General features: G+C 37.6%; 3 gene segments (V, D, J or C); all 3 read left to right on the top strand.

Moving 5' to 3' along the window:
• Positions 1 to 10,939, top strand: part of LOC140333451 (Ig heavy chain C region, membrane-bound form-like) — a 63,539-nt gene extending 52,600 nt beyond the window's left edge. The window contains 3 exon segments of the C gene segment in view: positions 7,175 to 7,477; positions 8,949 to 9,296; positions 10,525 to 10,939. Of these exon segments, the coding sequence occupies positions 7,175 to 7,477; positions 8,949 to 9,296; positions 10,525 to 10,754 (881 nt within the window).
• Positions 1 to 25,920, top strand: part of LOC140333456 (Ig gamma-2C chain C region-like) — a 186,021-nt gene that overhangs the window by 36,260 nt on the left and 123,841 nt on the right.
• The window catches only part of LOC140333454 (Ig gamma-2C chain C region-like), a 134,894-nt gene that overhangs the window by 36,854 nt on the left and 72,120 nt on the right, over positions 1 to 25,920 (top strand).

Raw genomic sequence — 25,920 nt, 5'->3', positions numbered from 1 at the left:
TAAACCTATATGGGGCTTGTCTTCCTTCACCTACCACCAGATCTCAATAGGTCATAAATTCTGGAAAAGGTATATATATACACTCGGATAGCTTTATGATTTGGTAGACCAGTACACCTGGTGAACCATCTCTTTGGTTTGCAGAGCATGGTTCACAAAAAGGGTAAAAAATCCAGTGAGTGGCAGATGTTGTTGATGCCTTGTTGACGGTAGAGGTTAACAGCATGGCCAAAAACCACTTGTTACAACCAGAGTATGCAGGAGAGTATCTCTGAATGCACAACACATTGAATAATGTGAGACTACATATAACAGAGGCTTATAAAATTGGAGAAAATTGGAGAAATGTTGACTGGTCTGATGAGACTCAATTTCTTCTACATCAATTGAATGGGAAGATCAGAACTCGATGTAAATACCATAAAATAATGGATCCATCCTGCCTTGTATCAATATACATATTCTTGGCAAACATTGGGACCCTCAGTACCAATGGGGGTGGCAAACTTGTGTGCTCCCCTACTATCAGTAAAAGATCCTATGAAGTCTGGATTGTCAAAGAAGAGAAGAGGCAAAAAGCATGTGTCCCCATTCCCTTTTGACAAAAACCAGACCCCTTTCTTCCCCCAAAAGCGGCAACGGCCATTATTAGGGTCTTTCCCCCAAAACATGACTACAGTATTGTGAGGGTCTGTGTGGGCAGCAAGAGAGCAACCAGGTATAGCTGTCCCTTTGTACCCCCTGCCATCCCTGTGATGGGTTGGCTGAACAGTGAACCTTAATAAAAGAACTCCTAGATGGGGATCCCTTCTGGATAGATCTGCTATCGCTGTTCACCCAATCGTGCAAACGAGAAGCCAGGGAGAGTTGTCTTCAGTTGCCCCCTTGCTGGATTTGCTGAGCACAATAAAAAAATCTGCCCAGCTAAGTTCCTGTCATTTTTCAACCAATCCAGGTGCTAGACGTAACAGCTGTTTTCGCCAGCGACAATATTATACTTTTAATGAATGAACACTTCTAGTACCAGCAATTTCTCTGCTAAAATCGAGTGATGTATTGACTTCCATGTCATTTAAAGCAGAACTTTATTTCCACTTTACAAGTGGAAAGCTATCAATCCTTCACGATCCTAATCCGTTGAATTCTGCGCCGTCCTTTGTTCCTTCTTGCCAGCGTAGACTGGACACTGGATGCTGCCATCTTCCTTCTTCTGATGTCACCCGCCCGATCTTTGTAACATTTTACAGGAGGACAAACCAGCATCTACTAGTAGACAAAAATATTTCACAAAAGATCATTTCACCCCCTGAGAAGTAACTCCAAGATTCTGGGTAGAAAAAAGATGCTAAAAGCAGTAAACCCGAGTCACACTCGGGGTAAGTAAACCTATCGGAAGTAATAGTAAATCGACTCTTAACTGATCCGCTGGCATCCCGCGTCATCCTTCTCTGCGATGTCCATCTTCTTTCTACCTCTGGCTGGTTTCCTCTGCACTCGATGAGTCACTAGGGAGTTCCTGCTAATGTTGATGCATGAGGACGTTGCTGGCGGGGTGGGACATTCAAATCCATTTATATTGCATTCAATACAGCATTACTGTATTAAATGCAATACAGTGGATTTATATGTGTAACAGCAGTACATTGAATTTCAAGAACATTAATTTTACAGTATATTTTAATAGTATGAGTATATTATTTATTTAAAAAAAAAAATAAAAAACACATAATATGTTTTTTTTTTTTTAATTCATTTAGTTTATTATTTTGATTATTTTATAGTTTATGATTTTGTGTTTCTAATTTCTTGATACGCATACTACTATAATCTACTGTAAAATAACAATGTACAATGACATCCCCCTCCTTTGAACCCAAATTCCTCTGGAATGGGGAGATGTACAAAACCAAAAATGTAGGTGCAAGTGGGGGACACCTCTGACTAACACCCCCTAAAATTTAATTGTTAGGCTATCATCAGAACATAAAGAACTCTGCCCATCAAAAAAATCTACCGTTACACATTTCTGGAGGCACCTGAACCCCAATTTCTCTGGAACAGGAAGGGGGTACAGGTGAACAAAATTAGAGGTGCAAGTGGGGGATACCTGTGGCTAACACCTCCTAAAAACTCCACCCATCAAAAAACCCCTACCCTGTTACACATTGTTGGAGGCTTCTAGCACCTAAACCCCAATTTATCTGGAAAAGGGGGTACAGGTGAAAAAAATTTGAGGTGCAAGTACGGGACACCTGTGGCTAACACCTCCTAAAAATTCATAAAAACTCTGCCTATCAAAAAAATCTACCCTGTTACACATTGCTGGAAGCATCTAGCATCTGAACCCCAATTTCTCTGGAACGGGGGGGAGGCGGTACAGGTGACCAAAATAGAGGTGCAAGTGGGGGACACTTATGGCTAACACCACCTACAATTGAATCGCTAAGGCATCGTCAGAAAATAAAGAACTCTGCCCATCAAAATAATCTACCCTGTTACACATTGCTGGAGGCTTTTAGCACCTGAACCCCAATTACTCAAGATTTGGGGGTACAGGTAAACAAAATTAAAGCTGCAAATGAGGGACACCTGTGGCTAACACCCCTTAAAATTTCATCGCTAAGGCATCGTCAGAACATAAAGAACTCTGCCCATCAAAAAAATCTACCCTGTTACGTTTGAAGCCTCCAGCTTCTAATGTAACAGGATGATACGTTAGAAGCTGGAGGCTTCTAGGGGCATAGTTCAGTGTTTAATTTATTTTAAAGTAGGCCTGCACATGCACACTTGTTGTAACAGGTAAAGTTAAAAAAATATTAAAACTTAAAAGTGTATAAACTGTGTTATGTTTTGCGGCTCCAGACTATTTTTCTTTAGTGGAAGAGTAGGCAAAATGGCTCTTTTGATAGTAAAGGTTGCTGACCCCTGGTATAGACCAAAGAAACAACACTTTTTTTAAATGTTTTAAAGATAAAAAAAAAATAATTCTTAGTTTGTTTAAAAGGGTTAGTTTAAAGTTTTAGTTTAAAGTTAAATTTTGGTGATTGGTCTGCTTTAAGGGCAAACGAACCATATATAACCAACACAAAAGTACAAAAATATTGGGGAAAAAGATATCCAGGCTGAGTCTATGTGATTTATTTTTTTTCTCTTTAAAAAAAATGTTTTAAAAATAACACATAAACAACACATAAAGTGATAATAATATTTAAATAATTAATAATTTTATTTGCATTTCTATTGATTACTGTTTTGAATGTTAGCAGTGATGACCAGGTTTATTTTTTAAACTAAGGGATATATGTACACACCCACAGACCTCCACTTACACCAATTTACACAACCCCCCCATTGACCCTTTAAAGACAACACTATGCCCCATTATGGTCAAATAGCTCTCAGGCTTTTTCATATTAATCTTACTATTAACTCCATCGAACTTCACATTGACATGCCATTGTCATAAAGCAATTTTACCAGAATAAAACCAAGATAAAACATAACAATATAAAGAACAAACTCCTAATTAACATCTTCCTAGGTTGCCAGTCCTTGCAGGCAAACACCACATTAATTTGGATCTGCACCAACATGATATTGCTGTTTCCAGCCACACTACCACCCAGTCCAGGAATGATATTAAAAGCAACTCTAAATCTATTCCACACTAAAACTTAGTTCACCTTTTTTTCAAACCATTCAGGAGACTCCACACCAAAGATGGGTCCCCTACCCCATTCATACTGACACCAATTTTACTGCCATTGAGGACCTCAACCACATACCCTTACACACCCATTACCCGCAATACTATCCCCCAAACTTGGGGTTAAAAAACACACAGCATGGCGTTCCCCCTAATATAAAAACCAGTATTTTCAATAGGCTTGGGACTTTCCAAGATAGAAAATAGGGCATTGAGCATGCATGTCTTTTCCCCTATCCAAGAAAGATCCCTTGGGATCTGGTTTGTCAAAAAAGGAAGGAGGTAACATGACCGCTGTGTTGTAGGAGTTCACAGACAGGGAGCTTATTTGGAATCTGGAAATCTTTTTAATAAATGAGCCACCCGATATCTGACCTCGCATCCTGGTGAATTTGAACAGAGGTACAGATATTTTGGCCAACTGGATTCCAGAGGACCTTTAATAGATAGAAGGGGGTGCACATATGCTCACTGCCTCATTTCCCATGGAACCCAATTAATTACTTACATTTAACTTTCAATAAAAAAATAAACACTATTTTAAACACATCATACAGCCTAGCTATAAACATTATCAATGCAATGTATTTTACAATGCATACAATACACATTATACAATATAATACAATACAATATACAATATAAAATTACAATGGTTTCATAACACTGTAAGTGAAAGTATATAACTGAAATGGCATGTCAGGTACACTTGCTGCAGAAAAGTCCTACTTGACATGCTCTTTGCCATATGTAATTAACCCTTTATTGTGTTGGGTGCACTGCTTACAAAATTCAACATATTCACATTGCTTTTGTGGGTTCTACACTGGTTTAAATTATACACAATTGCTTTAGGACCTATACCAGTAGGTATACCATAAGCTTAAAGCAAAACTCAAGTTCTTCAAAAAAAAAAAAAAAAAATGGCAGTCAGGGAGGTTTAATATTAACCTGCATGTTCGGTACCTTTTCTATAAAAAACCAGAGGGCTCTTCATTTTAGAACCATCAGATACCTCTCTGTTAACTGCAGACAACCTTTCTGAGGAGCCATCAGCACTTCTGGGAAAGGACTGCTCAGAAAATTCTGCAACCTGTGAGGACTCATCTCCACCCCCAATACATGTACTGCTCTAGGCATGAATGTAACCCTCAACTATGAAGCAATTTCATTTTTATCCCAGGAATAATTGCCTAAATTGTTCATTGTAATGTAACCAGGAGTTCCCATTATAATGTTTTAAGCCTCTAGAATTGTAAAATAAATAGTACAATAAACTATAACACTGGAGTCTTCTTTGTCAAGGATAGCAAAAGTCTGTATTGTTTGTATGAGCCTATTCTAATGCTTTTCTTCCTCTTGCATCTCTTCTCCTGTTACCTTATTAATTTATCAATACCAGAATGCTTTACAGTAATAAAGCTGATGCATGCATGGGCCCCTTTCCCATTTCGGGAGTGCCCATTCTCTAACTGCTCAGGAAGTGATCCTATTTTTTTCAGTTTAGCCAATATTCCTCTTCTATTGCATACTTCAACTCCTGGCATATACCCACCTGACCACCACAGTTAATAAACTGTTATAAAGTAATTCTAATCTCTGGTACCACTTGACTTTGTCCATCAAGACCATAATCTCCTCTTTCTGCTGAAAATAAGTTTAGACACCAGCATTACCACATCTGCCCTTGATCTGGCAAGGTACCTGTGAAGGTACAAACAAAGGAGAAATATTTCCTTCTCTTGAGACTGGGACGGTAACCTCCCTTTTACCCAATTCTGAATTGGTTTATTCAAATGGTCTGTAAATTTTAAAAACTTGTGTCAGGGACCCTGGCTTCTGGCGCTTATGATATTCATCTTATCACTAAATCTTGACATTGACTCACTTTCTGTACTGAGAGCATCAGCGTTTGTTTATGCTGCCAGCCCGATTCAGTTTATGTTGACCTGGCAGATTCTGCTGTGTCCCTGCAAACTGCAGCTTGTGCTTGAGAACACCCCTTCTGCTGGTATGTGTGACATTTCCAACTCTTCTTGCTGTGTTGATGCCTTAATAACAGGGATTTAGCAAGCATAAACTCATTGGCCATGCGTCATTCCTTGCATCATCCACCTAGTTCTGATAATCCCACCACCGCCAAACCCACCCCTTTTCCAGCCGGCCCCAATCAATTCACCATTCATCTTATTCTGTGTTTGGATCTGTGTGCAGGTGGCTATCCCAGTGGAGACAGGACTCACATAATCCTCAAATATCACTCCTGACACTAGCAGTTAGAGAAAGTAGTACCTTAGAACTCACACATGGGTGTTTAGGCATATTCATATTCCGCAGTAACAAATGTGACAGTTTTCAGGGTACATCTTTGATACAACTAACATTTCTAACTAGCATACCTAATCTTCATTATTTGAGCTCAGTTTAATTTTAATCAGTGCCTTTTATCCCCCTAGAAGGTCATTATAACATCATACACTTTTGTTTTTTGGTTGAAATCCTATATCATACTGTATTGTACGATATTTAAAATCACAGTAACAAATCAAGTACACATTCTTGATTACAAAGAATATTTTACACATATAACAGTGCACTCAAACCTGCCAGCAGTCATCAAAGCAGGACCTGTAAAAAAGGAGTTAATGTAGCTATTTAATAAAAAATGAGGCAAGGACCAGTCAAGTCCTGGCATGCGTACTCAAAGACGCTCTAATCCTCGCTTATTTTAGGAGGGATACCATCTTGCAAGGTCTCCGGCTGTCATCTATATGCACAGCACGGACAGCAGATTTCATCTCTAAAGGAAAGACTCCTTTCCACTCTAACAACTTTACATCTCAGGATCTAACCCTTATGAAATTGAAAAACAAATCCTTTCTTGACCTTGGTGGAATGTTAAGATACATTCCATCTATCCACACCATTATTGTAGGGATTGCCTCACTGATTCTTGAGTAATATCTGAGGACATCCACAGTCTATCATCCATTTTCCTTACCTACAGTTCATCACTATTTAACAACAAGAATAAATTGCTATACGTGTATACCCCCTGAAGAAGACAATAGGTGAAACACGTCGAGCTACCAACGTTAAACTGTTGATGTAGATAAGCATTTAATATCTTACAATGGATTAGTGTTTTTGCTGTCTAGTTTGTCTACCCTAACCCCATGATATTTAATGAGAGTGGGTTACCTTGATTATATATATGCATTGCTTTATGTAAATTTCACATTGCAGTACTGAAATACAATTTTTATGAAAAAGCCACTCAAAACCACTGATTTTCTCTCAGCAACCAAACATTTTCTATTTACAAAACAGGGGTTGGCAAAAAAAAAAAAATAACGTTTAAAACACAAGAGGAGTCTAATAATATCTAATATTTAAAGTCCTAATAAATATAATTAAATATGTTTACCTATCTGTATAGAAGCCAGAATTGTACTATTCATTTTTCAGATCTTTGCCCACTACCTGATGGATACATACAAAAACCATCATTTAAGGACTTATTTCTTCTAAAAACTGCCAATGTTTCGTGTAAAACAAACATTCCGGGTGTTAAGATACACTGGATCCTTAATGGAAAAGAAAAACTAAGCCAGCCTGAGAAGGAAAAGCAGATACCTGGTAATTTGACCTGGGTGGAGAGCACATTGCCTATCAGTTTAGAAGAATGGAGAACAATTTCCAACCTCTCATGCAAACTGCATCCACCCAAAGATATACTGCAAGAAAAGATGACCATTATACAGCCGGTCGGTGAGTTGAAATACAAAGCCCACTTGTGCTTGGTCCACTATAGATTAACTTACTTTTAAATATTGTGTTTAAAAATATTCTTACAATTTGTAATTTATAAAATAAAACAGTAGTATTCTTCATAAATTGTTATTTTTACCCTTTAGCAGAAATCGTTTTTACCAAAGGTTAATGACCAAAAGGCCTAATGGCAAAATCGGCACAGTGGTTATCCCATCATTTTCTAAATGGCCCATCTGTCTAAATGGTTAATATAGAATTAGAATACAAAATAATAATGTGGCAATATGTAGCAATTAATTGCTTTGGAATCTTCAGTCTGCTGCTTCCTCTGAAGTCTAAAGATCACATGCAAGCAGTCACCAATCTATTGTACAATTTTTGGATAAATCTCCTTTATGGCCACTTGTATGTGTTTTTTGAAATTTAGTCCTGGAAGAAGCAGCAAATGGAATTATATGAAATTTGTTCTTGGAGTAGTTGGTCCCTACAGGTCATCAATTGTTTTTTTTTAGATTCTGTAATCTCTTAACCCCCCTAGCGGGATTTCCAAGTGTGACTCGAGGTGGATTTTACCTGCAAAAAACAGTAAACCTGAGTCTCACTCGGGGTCGCCAAAAACATTAAAAAAAAACACTTACCTGCTTCCTTTGGTGTCCCCCGGTGTCCTGCTCGTCCCTGCAAGTCTTCAAGACATGTCTTCTTTCTTTGATCTTCAACGCAGGGAGGTTCTCCAGGGTTTCACGGTGATGCCGGTGCAGGTGGGAGAAATTCAAATTGTATTGGATTCAATACAAAATAGCTGTATTGAGTCCAATACAAAGAAATCTTTAATATATATATATATATAATTATATTATATATATATTATACATGCTACTGTACAGTTATATTACAGGATTTAGTATATTTATGCATCCTTGTTTTAACTGATTTTTTTTTTTATTTAAATTTTATTATTAAATTTAATAAAAAATATTGGACATATTTCAGTTAGTTATGTCTAGGAATAATAGGCCTACAATTTAAAATAAATTTCCATGCAAAAAAAGTAACGCTTTTTGTGTGAAAATACGGTCAAAATTAGAATGCTAGGGGGTTAAGAAGAAGATGCCTGAAAGGATCTTGGAATAGTCACTGTGCCTTACTGTTGCCAAGTGGTTCAAATTTTCACTCTGTAAAAATAACAATTTCATTAATTTTAGGGAATTTATCATATATATATATATATATATATATATATATATATATATATATATATATATTGTGTGTGTTATTTACATATGTATTTTAGATGCAAAAGTAATTAGGGCCCTATTTGTATGCTTATTGTATGCTTGAAAACAACTTTTTAACTTCCCATTGTGGTTGACAGTCTCCTGTTCCAGTTTTTACTAATAGGTACTTTAGAATTTTATAGGTCAGTTATAGGTCCATAAAAATCACCTAATCAACTATTCATTTATTTTAGATCCAAATATAATGAAAAAACCAAAAATATACATACTTTCAACCAATGCTGGGCGTGAGGTGGAAGAAGAACACACTAGTTTAATTTGTCTTGTGAAAGCATTTTATCCAGAAGACATTTTTGTAACCTGGAATGTCAATGACACCATAATCAAGGAGGATGTTCCAAACTCGAACGATGTCACTTGTGACCACCAAAGCAAAGAGTGCTCATTTGTCAGTCATTTGCTCATTTTAAAAGAAGACTGGGAAGCAGGAAGAAATTTCATATGCAAAGTGGCTCATATCTCTTCTGAATCCTATGACATTAAAAATATCAACAATTCTAATAGTGAAACTACACACCTAAGTATGTGTTTTTCTGATCTGTAACAAGTAATTTTCTGTGTGTTTATATGCTACAATAAATGTAAAAACAAAGTAAAATATTATCATTCTCAGTCTGAGAATCAATTACATATATATTTTGCAGTGTTGTCTCTCAGCCTTATATAATAAAGAAATATTTTTTTACATGCTAGTTGTTAAGTGTGGTAACCCCAAGTAAAATCTATCTTGTATTAAGTGCAGTAACCCCATCAAGATTATTCTTGTACTAATCTGGTTTAGGCAGGGTAAATTCTGATTGGCTGCTCTTGGTCACTTCACTTCAGAATTAGCACAAAATTAGGAACTTTTTTTTTTATAACTTTTACTATTTTATTTATAACTTTATTTGAGAATGACAATGATACAACAAAGCAATCCACATGGTAAAAAAAGAAAAAAAAGAAAATAACATGGACAAAAAATGTGAGACAGACAAACTAGAGTACAGAGTGATAGTTATATTATGAGTTTAGGAGCAACTATCATAAAAGTCTGCAGCGTGCCCAAGAAGTATCAGTGGATCATCAATGAGCAATATGGATCTATACTATAATGGTAGTTTAAATTAATGTGGAATTTTCTGTTTTGCAAGTGTCAGTAAAGTGTCAAGGGGGGGGGGGGGGGGGGGGGAGTGTCAAAATTAATAATTTGTGTAGATTAGATTTCTTATCAACCAAGAAAATGATGAGTTTGGGTCTTCTGCTTTTCTTATTAATGTGAGCCCACTCAGGGTACATGGTTCACCAAAAATTTTGTTGCATATTTAGCCACTGACTAACTTTTACTATGTTACTACAAAGAATATTGAATACTTGCCTTGCCAAGTAATTGACTAGCCTAAAACAAATAAATCATGTGAAATCTTAAAAAATACGTATAAAAAGGATTTATTATGTAATTTAAATAAACCATTTGGGGGCAAATCACCTTGGTAATGAAAAAAAAAGATATTTCTTATTATTTTTATTAACTAATATTAAGTACTCTTGATAAAAATCACAGGTGAATTTCCTTTGTATAAAGGCAAAATAGATCTGTTCCTTATCCCCAATGGTTAATTTATATAATTAAAATGAGCCAGTTCATAAGCTTCTGATTTTATCTGTACAGATTTCAAATCTGTACAGTCTTTCCAAAATTGGATTCTATTTCTGGTAATTTCATTTTAAGATGATGATAAAAAAATCATGATTTTGTTCTACTTTCAGGAACATCTTTCTCTGCTGACAATTCTTCTTTCTACCGTGATGATGAGGGAGAAGACCTTAGGGAGGCAGAAGAAATTAATAGTATATGGACCACATCAGTAACTTTCATTTTCCTCTTTTTGCTGACACTAATCTACAGTTGCTGTGTCACTCTTATTAAGGTAAAGTTAATACAGATAAAATGTTCTACATTGTACAAAAATAACACTGGGGAATGCATTTTTTGTTGAGTTAGATTTTACACTTACACTCATTTTTGGGTGGTGAATTCAGAATTGCTTTTTTGCTATCACATCCAGTTTTTACGATACAGGGTACCCTCCATTTTTGTCAAAAAACATACAAATTTTACATACAATGAAAAAATAATGAACAAATAACTAGAATGTACTGTTTATTTAAATTTCTCTTGTTCATCAAACACAAGCACAGATAACAAGGATACTTGGTGTATCCACGTTGTTGACCAAGAAGGAAGCATACCATTTTAAGGTCAACACAGATGACCCAATTGTGTTGGTGATTTTGCAACTCTTTATGTCTGCATATTCTTCACAAAGAGAAACTGAATGGCCAATTGGGACTGATCCAAATATATTGCCATTGTGAAAGAGGACATATTTTAAGCTCCGCTTTGAGCTATCAATGAATAGTCGCCATTCAGTTGAGTTATAGATTGAAATTCCCAATTCCTCCATTAAACCAGGTATGTTATGGCAATACACAAAGCCACTGTCAGTTCTAAAGTACTGCAGAAATGCAATTTCTCTGGTTCAAAAGTATACCTTCGTTTTTTTTTTCAAGTAAGTTTTTCTCATGCAGTCTTGATGCTAGGAGTTCTGAAGCCTTCTTCGATAGCCCCAAATCACGTGTCAAATCACTCAACTCATGCTGATCAAATTCCTTACGAACAGAGTCCTCTTCAGTTTCAAGCTCTTCATCATTGTTGTCACCTAGTTCATCACCATATTCAGGGTAGTGTAATGAAAACCGGCACTGGGATTTCATCTAAATGAGCCACTGGGCGTATAGCCGATGGTAGACTAGGATACTCTGGTACATATATTTTTCATGTTATATCCTGAAGTTTTCACTACAGAAAAGTAACAGTCACTGAAACGATCTCCTGGCTCTGGCCAAATCATAGGTATACCAAATGGCATCTTATCAAGTGTTTCCTTTGTCCACATCCATAAACTGTTTGCACACCTCATGAAGGGCCCAAGACTTATCATGATCACCAAGTTTACCTTTGAAATATGCCAAAAAGGCTTGCTCTACAAATGTGCTGATGTTCGGCCTTTGACTGGGAATAGTGAAAGTGCCACAGATATATCAAAATGAATCAGGGTTGTTTAGGCACTTACGACAAGAAATGGCAGAGCCAGACATGATCTGAAAGAAAGGAAATACGTGTGTATGTAGAAAAATAAATTTTGCTTGTTCACTACGTAGAACAGCGCACAACCAGTGTGCCTTGCGTGTAAATGAATAGCCTATACAAATCCATGCTACAGTAATCGCATTATTATAAGCGGCAGAGAAAAACCTGACGTGGTAGAAGAAAACTAACTGCACTTTCAGATTCAGCATACCTATTTTAGTGTAAACAAACTTAAAGATTGAAGTCAACAAAAAATTAGTTCAAAATTGCTCCCCAGTGTAATCAACATTATTGATATAACATTATCGATATAGGTAGGCTTGTCATTTGTTTGCACCTTGAATACAATTAGACTAGCAAGCGTATTCATTCTTGGAGAAGCTAAATCAGAGTTGTCTACTTTATTTAAGGATGATTAGTGATGTAGTTTACACATTGCTTCATATTATTTCAAACAATAATTTATATAGTTTCTGAAACATGAGGTGACAGTAAAGCATTGGCTGCATCAAAGTCAAATGGATCTCAAGGATTTTATACAGTAACTGACACCACACTGCCTAATAATATGTTGAGACGAACATCTGTCCTAATTGCATTTCTAAAATGAAGTACATGTTTCGACTTATATACAAATTCAACTTAGGAACAAACCTGCAGTCCCTATCTTGTATGCAACCCGGGGACTACCTGTAAATAGCAAATGACTAAAGAAATCCATTCCAGGTTTGCTGGATCACTCAGCTTCACTGATGAAAGTATATCTTCCCCAGCCTTGGAGAGCTTTGAAAAATCAGGCCCATTGTTGGGAAATAAAGCAACTAATAACATGTTACAATATTAACATGTAAAATCATGCATTTTTAATGAAATGCCACATGGATTCTTAATATTATATATTTTGGTAACTTATTTAGGAGTAGGTATCTCTTCTATGACACCATATTTGTATCTCTTAAAATCTAAACATTGCAATTATTATAATAATTATTTATTTGTATCACTCTATGTGTTTCTTTGTAATATATAGTTTCCTAATATATTATATACATTCGTAATTATAAGTGACTAATTAAGTAAAATGGTTATTTTTGTTTAATTTTATTTAGTAGTGTATGCCAATGATCCACAGAACAGCATCCATGTCACTAGGAGTAAATGTATGAAATAAACTACATATTTCAATAGTAATGTCACATATATATCAGTTTTTTTCATATTGAATATAGGATTATGATATTTCTATATTTTTAAAATAAGATCAATGTTCTATACAGTAAATTATCATTTATCAACATTGCTTCATATTATTTCAAACAATAATTTATATAGTTTCTGAAACATGAGGTGACAGTAAAGCATTGGCTGCATCAAAGTCAAATGGATCTCTCATAAACATCACAACTTCCATATCAGGACAGGCATTATAAGAACAGATAGACACACAACATAGACATGTATTAAATGCAAAGAATAAGTGCACCAATTTTTAGAACAATTAGGTAAAATTGTTGCCATTTTGGGCACTTACATTGGCCAATGACAATATTTTGATTATTTTTGCAACATTATTTTTCTAAGTCAGCAGGGCATTTAATAGCAGGGAAGTTTTTAAAACTTTATCTTCATTTTATAATATAAAAAAATCCATCCCAGCAATTTTAGTGAGTATACCATGTACAGGGACTATTAACTCAAAATTGTGAACTGTATTTCTGTGAAATATTCAAGGCATTTTAGTGAAAAAAAACATATTTTAACAAAACTTTTGTGAAAATAACATTTATTTTGCTTGTTATCACTTCTAAGTACTGGGACTGTTCTAAGGTTAAATATCATTACGTTATAATTAAAAAATTGCAGCAAAAATAAAAAACAGGTATATGCGGTATCTATTTGGCCACAATATCATTCAAGACTTAATCTGTCATGCAAAATGCATAATTTTCTAATGTACAGATAATAAACATTTGTCTTTGTTTCATGCCTTAAGTGTAAGTCTATCCAGACACTTTCAAGACTGGAGAAGATAGACTATCAGAAAACCTGGAATTCATTTTCTAAAATCATTTGCTCTTAGTTGGTAAATGTTTTCAATTGCTGAGCCAGATCCAAACTTGGCTTGCTTGCTCATTTGGGGTTTCCCATGATAGTCTCATAATCTTCTCCAGTGTTGGAGAGCTTTAATAAATCAGATTCTCTTGTGGTAGTAGGAGGGGTGATTCACTTTAGTTAGTTTACTCCATGGGCCTGATAAATTAAACTCTCCAAGGCTGGATGACCCAGCAAACCTGGAATAGATTTCTTCAAAGTTATTTGCTTTTTACTAGCAAATGTTTTGAATCCTGGACCAGATCAATTCCAGGTTTGCTGGATCACACAGCTTCACTGAAGAAAGTGTACCATCCCCAACCTTGGAGAGCTTTAATAAATCAGGAGTCAAGAGTCTAAGCACTTTTTTAAAGCTATAGGATGAAAACAAAAGTACAAAAGTAGACGATATATAGGGGAAGGGTGCAAAATTGCAAAGAAGAGAGAATTGTTATATGACTCAGGGTTACCACTTTCAGCAGTAGGGAGGTTAAGGCATTCCTAAGTAACATGTTGTAGTAGAAGTAATGTGATGACAAATTCAAAGAGTATTTGGCATTATGTACCTCAACTTCACCTTGAAAAGGTGTTAAAAGGTCTTGATAGGCCAATTTATAATTGTGTCCATGCAGATTCATTTTGGGTTGCTGGCCCAGAGTGTCCTGGAAAGAATGGATGTACCAGGCACTCCATACTTCTTTTGGGTCAGAAATTGAGAATGGCTCTGAAGCACCTGGCCAATAAAAAAAAGGGATACTTGTATTTAAGACAGGGGGAAGTTGGAGCCTGAGGAAGGTGGCTCAGATGGACAGGCTGTGTGAAGCCTGTATGCTGGGAAAGCCCAGCAGGCCTCCCAAAATTTAGGATATTAGGACCAAAAGAGACAGCCAGGATACCAAATTTCTTTTTTTGTTTGTCATGCTGTGATGTCTCTGATTCCATCTGTTAGAGAATACCCCTGAGATTGCTTTAAGTCGATTTTTTTGTGAATAAACGTGGGCAGAGTGGCCTGAAATTAGAATGGAAGTTTGAAATACCCCTCTGCACCGAGTGCCATTGAGGCCAATGCTTCGCAATATTTTAGGCGATTCCCAGAATACATACAGCATTTACATTTAGAGAATACCCCTTCTGGCTAATTGTGACATTTGAAATGGAACTTAGCCCACATTACTTTTCACTTAGCTACAGCCTGACCTAAGCTAGTCAATGTATAGGGCAATTTTGGTACATTTAACTCAAACTATTTACTGCTTAGCATTAGCAGTCCATTGCTATTCTTTATATTGTACTTAGTCATCCTAAACATGAATGACCCAGGAACCACCTGTGTTTAGTGTAGGCTACTTTCATTACCTTTAATAATGAACACAGACAGCTTACCAGAATGGACATATTTCATTTTCTCTTTTAAGAAAGAAACACAGTGCAGGTGCTACAATGCACAAACACTAGTCATGATATTCATTTAATATTCAATATAAATTAACAATATATAACAATTACTAATAGTATTTTAAAATAACGTCCATTTGTTGTCTGCACAAAGTGATGATGATGTAAATAAAATAGAGACAAATATAACAGCTCGGAAAATAAAAAAAAAGCAAAACATCAATTATAATAAAAAAATAAAATACCATAACAATAACATCAGTAATATAGCCCAGACATCCTGCTGCAAACCTGAGAACTGAGGATTGCATCCCACCAACAGTCTCCAACAGTCATCCAATCTGACTAAACTTCAACAGCTCTGTAAAAAAAAAAATAAAAGTGGGAGAATATTGCATATAGTGTTGGTGTGAATTCTGGTTGTCCTTATATTTGTCCCAAATATGGCTGTTCACATTCAGATAGACCTAACCCAAAAATAAAAATGGATTCTAAAGCAAGAATTCTGATTAAAAGAAATGTAAAAAAATAAAAATGAATGTTAATGTCCTAAAATGACATGATATCTCCTACTCTGTAGCACATTTTCCAGCACAGTAATATTATAATACATTTGTTACATTTGTCTTTTATCCACTGCAAGAAAAATGTAACAAATGTATCATATTACTGTGCTGGAAGGTGTGTTACAAACAGAGTAGGAGATACCTCTAGTGTGGGCATCTTCTCAATGATTTCAGCTGTGGCTGCAATCATTGAGAAGAGTGTGCAATCCGCGGGGCACTACAGGTTAATTAGCCTGTAGTGCCCCGGGGATAGTCGTGGAACTGCAGAGTTCATCTGCAGTTCAGTTCCCACGGTAACATGACCGTGGGAACGTTGTGGTCATAGGTGTGACTGTAGGCAAGTAATGCCGGGAATTGTAGTAGCGGCGCTATTTTAATAAAGAGGCAGTTCCAGCGGCGGGCCACTCATAAGATTTAGCCCCGCATTGGCCTTGTCTGGCTTTTCCAGCACTCCCCCTCAGCTACACATGGGAGGTGCCAGGAGGCTTTTAGAGTTATAGGGGCTTCTTGCGACTCGTGTATAGCCTGCTGTTATCCAGGTGATGTCAGTTGTGATCGCATCAAGGTTTTTTATCTAATGAAAAGGAAAAATGTAATCAATTTTTTCAATAAATTTCAAGGTTGGCCAGCAACTTTGTCTAATTTTTTAATTTTGGCCCACTGTATAGATGATGCAAAGTTAGTAAAGCAAAATCTCATCAGACTCCAAACTGTAATTAAAGCAAAAGTTGGTTCCACAAAGTACTGACTCAGGAACGTAATGCTTCCCCATCTAAGTGATTTAGGTTTTTGTTTTTTTTAATTTTTTTATTCTAAACTGTTGCTTTTATTTCTTTTCACTTGGATGTTAAAATTTGCATTGAATCTACAGTTGGAAAATGTTGTCTTTCTGTATTTTAATTTAAGGCTGCACAGCAACTAAATCCCACTATTTCGAAGGGTGTGATTTATTTCTATTTAGCAGTGTCCGTGTATTGTGTATCAGTCTGACTTAAACTTTGATTTTCCTATTGACCGATTACTTTTCTTTGTTTAGTGTTCTTTTAGTTTTCTGCCTGTGCCCCATTTTTCCATTTTTTGACTTATTTGTATTTGTTTTTTTGTTTCTATTCTGTTATTTTATAGCGATCTTTATGTAAAAGAAAGGGATGTCACACTGACAATGTGTTCCCAGAAATACTGCAGCAAATGGGAACAGCAATAGAAAAAAAAATATGAGAGCCCAGGAATGAGATGAAATTGTTCTCAAACAGGTTTCAACACTTATAAGTTTGATAGAATTGTAATCAACCAAAAAGAAAGGGGGGGGGGGGCGCTACCTTCAAGAAAAACTCACATGTTCTGCTGGCACTCCAACCAGTTCCGAAGAAGGCATATTAAATATCAACCATTTCTTCCAATTAATTTTTAAGGTTATTGAACTTACTTTGTGAAAAATAAATGAGGAAAAGATAGGGATAGGAAGTGACAGTCTTGTCAGTGTCACTGGAATCAGCCTCTTTACAGACAATTTACAGAAGAACAGGTATGCTGGGAGGAGGACTAGCATGCTAGGTTCATCTCAGACCTGGACAAAGAGATAGGAAGGGAAATGTTGCTTGGAAGCCACCTGCCATATCAGAGAACAGCAGCTCTGACAGTGAGGGATAGAAGAGTGCAACAGGCCACCAGGCTTATCAGGTACTGCAGGCAGAAGGAGGTGGTACACTTATGGGGACATCTGACTGAGTGCAACAGAGGACAAGACAGCTCTGTCTAGGGCATGCCAGCACCAGTTCCTCCTCCTCATTCTGGTTATCAATATTGTGCATTCCCACTTCCATCTTGCTTCTGTTCACCAGGCTGGTAGTTGCAGTCAGTCCTTAGTGGCCTCATTAACACCCTACAAATCTATTTCCTATGCCACCTAGCACCAACCCTCTGTCCCTTAACTTATTCAACAGAAGAAGTCTGTAGCTCACAATCACTCCTACAGCTGAAAACACAATGGGCTCCTGGCTAGGTTGATGGCCTTGCAGCTCCTGCCCTTTCATCTGGAAAATTGAAACCCCTTGTGAGCTACAGAGTGTTATTGGAACCAAGATCCTGTTCACCCTTGAGGATCAGTTTCAGAGGTTGTTGGCTCCCCAGAATCTCCAGGCAAATAGCGTGGTGTCTGACAATGGCACTAAATTTCTGCTCACCCTAAGGGCGGTGGACAGACTCATACACCCTGCATAGCACATGTCCTCAACCAACCCTGTCGTGCAGAGGTTTCTGCGTATCCTATGTTTGAGAGATCTGGTGCAGGCCATACACAAGGTTGACAGCCATTTCCACCACTTGTAAGCCACCACTGCATTGCTGTCCATATTGCAGTGGTACCTCCCCAAATCACAGGCTGGTAATAGATTTTGTAATGTGGTGGAACTCCATACTCAAAAGGTTGGGACAGTTGTTGCAAGAGTAAAGGACAGAAAGCCACTGCCACAGGACTACATTATTGGCAGCCATTTGTGGTAGATTCAGCAGGTTTGTCAATTGTTGGCTCCGTTTAAGCAGGCCTTTAAAGTTGCCAACAGGATGTACTCTCTCCAGTGTTCTTGTTGGGCATGACAGTATGTGATCTGCTCAAGGAGGGTGAATAAGCAGAGGATATTTTAAAAGTCCTGATCAAGAGGGAGAGCTGTCACCATCCTATGGGTATGCAGGTTGTCTGGGGTTGGTTGAGTTGAATTATGAGGAGCAGCAGAAGCCAAATGTAGAGCAGCAGCAGGAGGACAGTGTTATCCTTAACAGCCAGGAAGAGGTGGAGGGTGGCCACTACTTACCTATAACTATTCTTATGTTGCACTACCACCTCTGGTGATGTTTAGGCATGATTTCTGGGTGTTCACTTTTAGGGACCACTGCTGCAAGGTGAAACTAAGGCAGTTTTTAAGGATGAATGTGTCCTTAATCAGTGGAAACTTCTTCTTCGTCACTGCTTACTCCAAAGATTGAAGTGTCCTTTTCTGTCATTTTCTGAGGACAGTTCTGCTGCCACAAGTTTCTGACTCATGCCTGCTGGCAAAGGTGTCTTGTGTTATTATTTAGTATTGCCTGGATCTTGAAGAGGCCAATCTCAAAAAAAGTCTGCTTCTCCTGTTGTTGCAACCCTGCTGCTTAACTGTTTTACAGTTGTTGACGTACAGGTGTTGAGAGTGCCTGGGAATACATCTTCTGCCACAAAATGTCCTTCCTGCTGCTACAAGATGTCTAATGTTATTATATAGTCTTTGGGTCTTCAGGAGGCCAAACCCAGAAAAATTTCTCCTGTTACCACAACACTGTTGTTTGGCTATGTTGATGTTTAGGTGCCAGGGTGCCAATTCCAGGGAACATTATGCTGCCACAAGTTCTATCATTATGCCTGCTGCCACAGATGTCTGATGTTATTAAATAGTGTTGCCCAGGTCTTCAGGGAACCAAGGCCCAGGAACACTTCTACTGCCACAAAAAATACTGCTGCTTCAACACTGACCTTTGAATGTTTGGATGTTGACATCATCAAGTAGGCTGTCAAGGCCTGGGAGTACTTCTGTTATCTTAAGTGTGTTACTTCCTGCTGCCACAGGTTTCTGACCTTGTTACGTAGCATTGCTTAAGTACAGAGAAGGCAAAGGCTGGGGAACACTTCTGCAGCCCAAACAAAACTGCTTTTGCCTGCAATTTGAGAACTGGTGACTCACATTTTGCGGGTTTCGGTTGCTAACAACATTCCTACTGACATTATTTAATTGCCTTCAGCTGCCACTGGTGTCTAAATTTATTCCTACCCAAGCTTTGCTTTTTCTTCTTTCAAGAATAGGTGATTGGTTATTGTGATATTGAACTAAATTATGTGAATTCTAATTCAAATGCCAATTAATTCTAATACCAAAAAAAAACAATCTGCTCTAAATACTGGATAATGTGGGAACATCAATTTATTTAAAAGAATAAAAAAAAATAATTTAACGTACTAGCAAAATGGTATAGTATATAAATACACTGTAAAATTAAATGTGCTATGTTTTATCACTAAATGCTTTTTATTAGAGAATAATAAAACAATACCATAGTAAGGCCCTTAAATATTGGGACAGAGGCAACTTTTTTCTAATTTTGGTTCTGTATATTACCACAATTGATTTTAAATAAAACAACTCAGATGCATTTGAACTGCAGACTTTCAGCTTTAATTCAGTGGGTTGAACAAAAAGATTGCATAAAAATGTGAGGAACTAAAGCCTTTTTTACACAATCACTTCATTTCAGGGACTCAAAAGTAATTGGACAAATTAAAAAGCTGAAAATAAAATATTCATTTTTAATACTTGGTTGAAATTCCTTTGCTGGCAACGACAGCCTGTAGTTTTGAACTCATGGACATCACCAGATGCTGGGTTTTAACCTTTTTAATGCTCTGCCAGGCCTTTACCGCAGCGGCTTTCAGTCGCTGTTTGTTTGTGGGCCTTTCTGTCCGAAGTTTAGTCTTCAACAAGTGAAATGCATGCTCAATTGGGTTCAGATCAGGTGATCGACTTGGCCATTCAAGAATAATCCACTTCTTTGCTTTAATAAACTCCTGGCTTGCATTGGCTGTATGTTTTGGGTCATTGTCCATCTGTAATATGAAACGCCTCCCAATCAATTTTACTGCATTTAGCTGGATTTGAGCAGAAAGTATGTCTCTGAACATCTCAGAATTCATTCGGCTGCTTCTGTCCTGTGTAACAACATCGATAAACACTAGTGTCCCAGTGCCACTGGCAGCCATGCATGCCCAAGCCATCACACTGCCATGTTTTACATATGATGTGGTATGCTGTGGATCCTGAGCTGTTCCACACCTTCTCCATACTTTTTTCTTGCCATCATTCAGGTAAAGGTTGATCTTGGTTTCATCTGTCCAAAGAATGTTTTTCTAGAACTGTGCTGGCTTTTTTAGATGTTTTTGAGTAAAGTCCAATCTAGCCTTTCTATTCTTGAGGCTTATGAGTGGCTTGCACCTTGCAGTGCACCCTCTGTATTTACTGTCATGCAGTCTTCTCTTTATGATAGACTTGGATATTGATACACCTACTTCCTAGGGAGCGTTGTTCACTTGGTTGGCTGTTGTGAAGGGGTTTTTCTTCACCATGGAAATGATTCTGCAATGTTGTCTTCTGTGGATGTCCAGGTCTTTTGGTTTTGCTGAGTTCACCAGTGCTTTGTTTCTTTCTCATGATGTACCAAATTGTAGATTTTTTGCCACTCCTAATATTGTATCAATCTTTCAGATGGGTTTATTCTGTTTTTTCTTAAGGATGGCTTGTTTCAACTGCATGGAGAGCTCCTTTGACCGCAAGTTGTCTGTTCACAGCAAAATCTTTTACATACAAGCACTCCCGCTCAAATCAACTCCAGGCCTTTTATCTGCTTAATTGAAAATTACACCAGCCCATGAAATAGCCTTTGAGTCAATTGTCCAATTACTTTTGAGCCCCTGAAATGAAGTGATTGTGTAAAAAAAGTCTTTAGTTCCTCACATTTTTATGCAATCTTTTTGTTTAACCCACTGAATTAAAGCTGAAAGTCTGCAGTTCAACTGTATTTGACTTGTTTCATTTAAAATTAATTGTGGTAATGTACAGTACCAAAATTAGAAAAAAGTTGTCTCTGTCCAAATATATTTATGGACCTTACTATATAAATTCAAAACATTATTCAAAAAGAAAAATGTTATACATAAAAAACATTTTTTATACATTGCCTAAAAATTATAAAAAAAAACTCATTAATCAAGTTTTACATGTAATTCATATAGTTTAAATTATGAAGAATAGATTGTGAGACTAAAGATAAGAAAAATAAAGGATTTATATAACCCAACGCATACTCAAAACATCCCATATTGCAAATTGCTATAAGTGTCGGACAAAATAAATGGGAAATGGTATATGATATGACATATGATATAAGTTGGCACCCTCCACTCTACATTTTGGACAACTAGAAGTACTAATGCCCATTAAAAAAAGAATGACATGGTGACCATCTTGACAGTCCACAAGAGCTATATGAGTAGTCCAAAGGTAGTCCCTCAGTTTGTTATAAACATTAGAGATAGCACCATTTATGTTTGCGGAGTGGACCTGTACAGACACAGGATTGAAAATAGGTGTGTTTAGCATAAAATATAGCACTAATTAAAACACTTCACTGATGCTGTGGTTGGAACAAGTTCTCCTCATCTGTTCCATGTCAAACGGTGTGCCTCTATTGTCCTCAGATACGGGTTGAATATGGATGGGGCGATTTGTATTTTATTGAATTTTCTTCATGTCTGTTGTTTGTGACATAGGCCTGATATGCCCTATTTTTCCCATAAAGAAGCAGACATTATGTTCTGGGAAATGCATTAGGCCTGTTTTTATGACATACAGTATATGAGAATTTTGACACCAAATGATTGATATTTTTATTATGCACTATAGTCTTGTGTTGAATATGCCAATAAATAAAATAAAATAAAAATAAATAATAAAATAAAATTAGAATGTCTGCTTTTATTTTCCAAACAAAAACAAAAGTCCTTGAAATCAAAGATATAGCCTCCTGGCTAACCTAAATCAATTGTCTAGGCTTTTTCTGGCTTACACAGACACACAGCCCCTGATGCTTGTAGGCCTTAGGAAAATGTGGATGTGCAGATTAGTAAAAAACTGTAATGTCACTGATAGTTTCCCAAGTAGTATGAATTAAAACAAAAATTCAACACTTGCCAGTTCCAGGGATCATGGGTTGTATGCATACCAGCTTTAAATCTTCAGCACCTGCAAGCTGGGTGTTAAGGCAATTTCCTGTTGATCCCGGATCAAAATTTCCCCCTTTTCTAATAGCTTCGCTTTAAAGCGCTGGAAGGGTGTAAACACATGCAATTTAATGTGTGGTTAGATCACTCTCAAAACTTTATTGTTTTTGCACACAAAACTTTATTTGTTTTGTTTATATAACAGTTCAAAGGCGTGATCAGTGCATGATCACATGACTACAGACAATTAGCAGACATGACAAATGTAAGGTTTTGTAAGATTTTTTTGTCAAAGTAACAGATATATGGCCGTAGGGAGGAAAAGTAGAGTTTCAAGGCAAAAAGGGTGGAAGTGGACGCTAGTTTACTGTTTCAACATAATTCAATTATCTACAAAACATAACAAAAGTAGAAAAATAATTAACTACAAGTATCAGCAAAATTTCTCAGCTCCTTACACCGGGTCGATCACAAAAGCCCGGACAGACTCCCTCTGTTGTTTGCTGCTCCCCAGATCACAATCCTGCCAGCAGATTAAGCAGCCAGGCTGGAGAAACTAAGGATCACCACTGTACAGAGTACGTGGAGAGAGCAGTTTAAGATACCTGTGCCTCAATCAGCTCTGTTCCCGGAAGACTAGCTGAACTTTGTTTTATAATGGTTAATATGCAGGGCCTAGATTATTCAGTAAATGGTGGTTTACTAAGCTTTTTTACACAAAGCTCAAATGGAAAACGGAGATAATTGTCCTGTGTTGGTATACATAGAAAAAAGTGTGAGTGTGAATAAAGGGAAAGATAAGTAAGGAGGGATAGAGGGGCAGGATAGTGAAAGGGACAGGGGAGAAAAAAAAAAGACAAGAATATTTTTTTACAATTGAAACCACCTTCAAAACTAAATTACCACTATGGCCTTACGACTCGGGCGTGTTTTAAAAAACACTAATGGTCCCCGGTTACAACCCGGGTCACTTTCAGAAATCACTGATGGTCCCCCCTTACGACTCGAGTCACTTTCAGAAATCACTAATGGTCCCCTCTTACGACTCGGGTCACTTTCAAAAATCACTAATGGTCCCCCTTTCGACTTGGGTCACTTTCAGTAATCACTAATGGTCCCCCCTTACGACTCGGTTCACTTTCAGAAATCACTAATGGTCCCCCCTTACCACTCAAGCCACTATCAGAAATCACTAATGGTATCCACTTACGACTCGGGTCACTTTCAGATATCACTAATGGTCCCCCTCTTACGACTCAGCTCACTTTCAAAAATCACTAATGGTCCCCCTGTCGACACGGGTCACTTTCAGAAATCACTAATGGTTCCCCCTTATGACTGAGGTCACTTTCAAAAATCACTAATTGTCCCCGTTTCGACTCGGGTCACTTTCAGAAATCACTAATGGTCCACCCTTACGACTCGGGTAACTTTAAAAAAACACTAATGATCCCCCTTACAACACGGATCACTTTCAGAAATCACTAATGATCCCCCTTACAACACGGATCACTTTCAGAAATCACTAATGGTACCCCCTTAAGACTCAGGTCACTTTTGAAAAACACTAATGGTCCCCCCTTACAACTCGGGTCTCTTTCAGAAATAGCTAATGGTCCCCCCTTACGATGGGCAACTTTCAGGAATCACTAATGATCCCGCCATACAACTCAAGTCCGATTCAGAAATCTCTAATGGTCCCCCTTATGACCCTGGTCACATTCAAAAATCACCAATGGTCCCCCCTTACGATTCGGGTCACTTTCAGAAATCACTAATGGTTCCCCCTTATGACTCGGGTCACTTTCAGAAATTACTAATGGTCCCCCTTTCGACTCGGTTCACTTTCAGAAATCACTAATGTTCCCCCTTACGACTCCGGTAACTTTAAAAAAACACAAATGGTCCCCCCTTACTATTCGGGTCACTTTCAGAAATCACTAATGGTCCCCCCTTACGACTCAAGCCACTTTCAGAAATCACTTATGGTCCCCCCTTATGACTCAAGCAACTTTCAAAAATCACTAATGGTCCCCTCTTACGATTCAGGTCACTTTCAAAAATCACTAATGGTCCCCCTTTCGACTCGGGTCACTTTCAGAAATCACTAATAGTTCCCCCTTACGACTCGGGTCACTTTCAAAAATCAATAATTGCCCTACTTTCTACTCGGTTCACTTTCAGAAATCACTAATGTTCCCCATTTACGTCTCGGGTAACTTAAAAAAAACACTATTGATCCAACTTACAACATGGATCACTTTCAGAAATCACAAATGGTCCCTTCTTATGACTCAGGTCACTTTCAGAAACCTCCAATTGCCCCCCCCCTACGACTATGGTAACATTCAGAAATCACCAATGGTCCCCCCTTAAGACTTGGGTCACTTTTGAAAAACACTAATGGTCCCCCCTTACAACTCGGGTCTCTTTAAGAAACCACTAATGGTCCCCCCTTACGACTCAAGTCCCTTTTAGGAAATCTCCAATGGTCCCCCCTTACGACTCTGGTCACATTCAAAAATCACAAATGGTCCCTCCTTACAACTCGGGTCACTGTCAGAAATCACTAATGGTTCCCCATTACGACTCGGGTCACTTTCAGAAATCACTAATGGTCCCCCCTTACGACTCAAGTCCCTTTTAGGAAATCTCTAATGGTCCCCCCTTACGACTCTGGTCACATTCAAAAATCACAAATGGTCCCTCCTTACAATTCGGATCACTGTCAGAAATCACTAATGATCCACCCTTACGACTCGGGTCACTTTCAGAAATCACTAATGTTCCCCCTTACGACTCTGGTAACTTTAAACAAACACTAATGGTCCCCCCTTACGACTCGGGTCACTTTCAGAAATCACTAATGGTCCCCCCTTACGACTCAAGCCACTTTCAGAAATCACTAATGGTCCCCCCTTATGACTCAAGTCACTTTCAAAAATCACTCATGGTCCCCTCTTACGATTCAGGTCACTTTCAAAAATCACTAATGGTCCCCCTTTCGACTTGGGTCACTTTCAGGAATCACTAATGGTTCCCCCTTACGACTCGGGTCACTTTCAAAAATCCATCATTGCCCTCCTTTCTACTCGGGTCACTTTCAGAAATCACTAATGTTCCCCATTTACATCTCGGGTAACTTTAAAAAAACTATTGATCCC

The sequence above is a fragment of the Pyxicephalus adspersus genome, chromosome 6 (genome assembly GCF_032062135.1).
Source record: "Pyxicephalus adspersus chromosome 6, UCB_Pads_2.0, whole genome shotgun sequence".
Taxonomy (NCBI): domain Eukaryota; kingdom Metazoa; phylum Chordata; class Amphibia; order Anura; family Pyxicephalidae; genus Pyxicephalus; species Pyxicephalus adspersus.
Note: the sequence above shows the minus strand (reverse complement) of the source record. Positions and strands in the feature narration are given on the sequence as shown.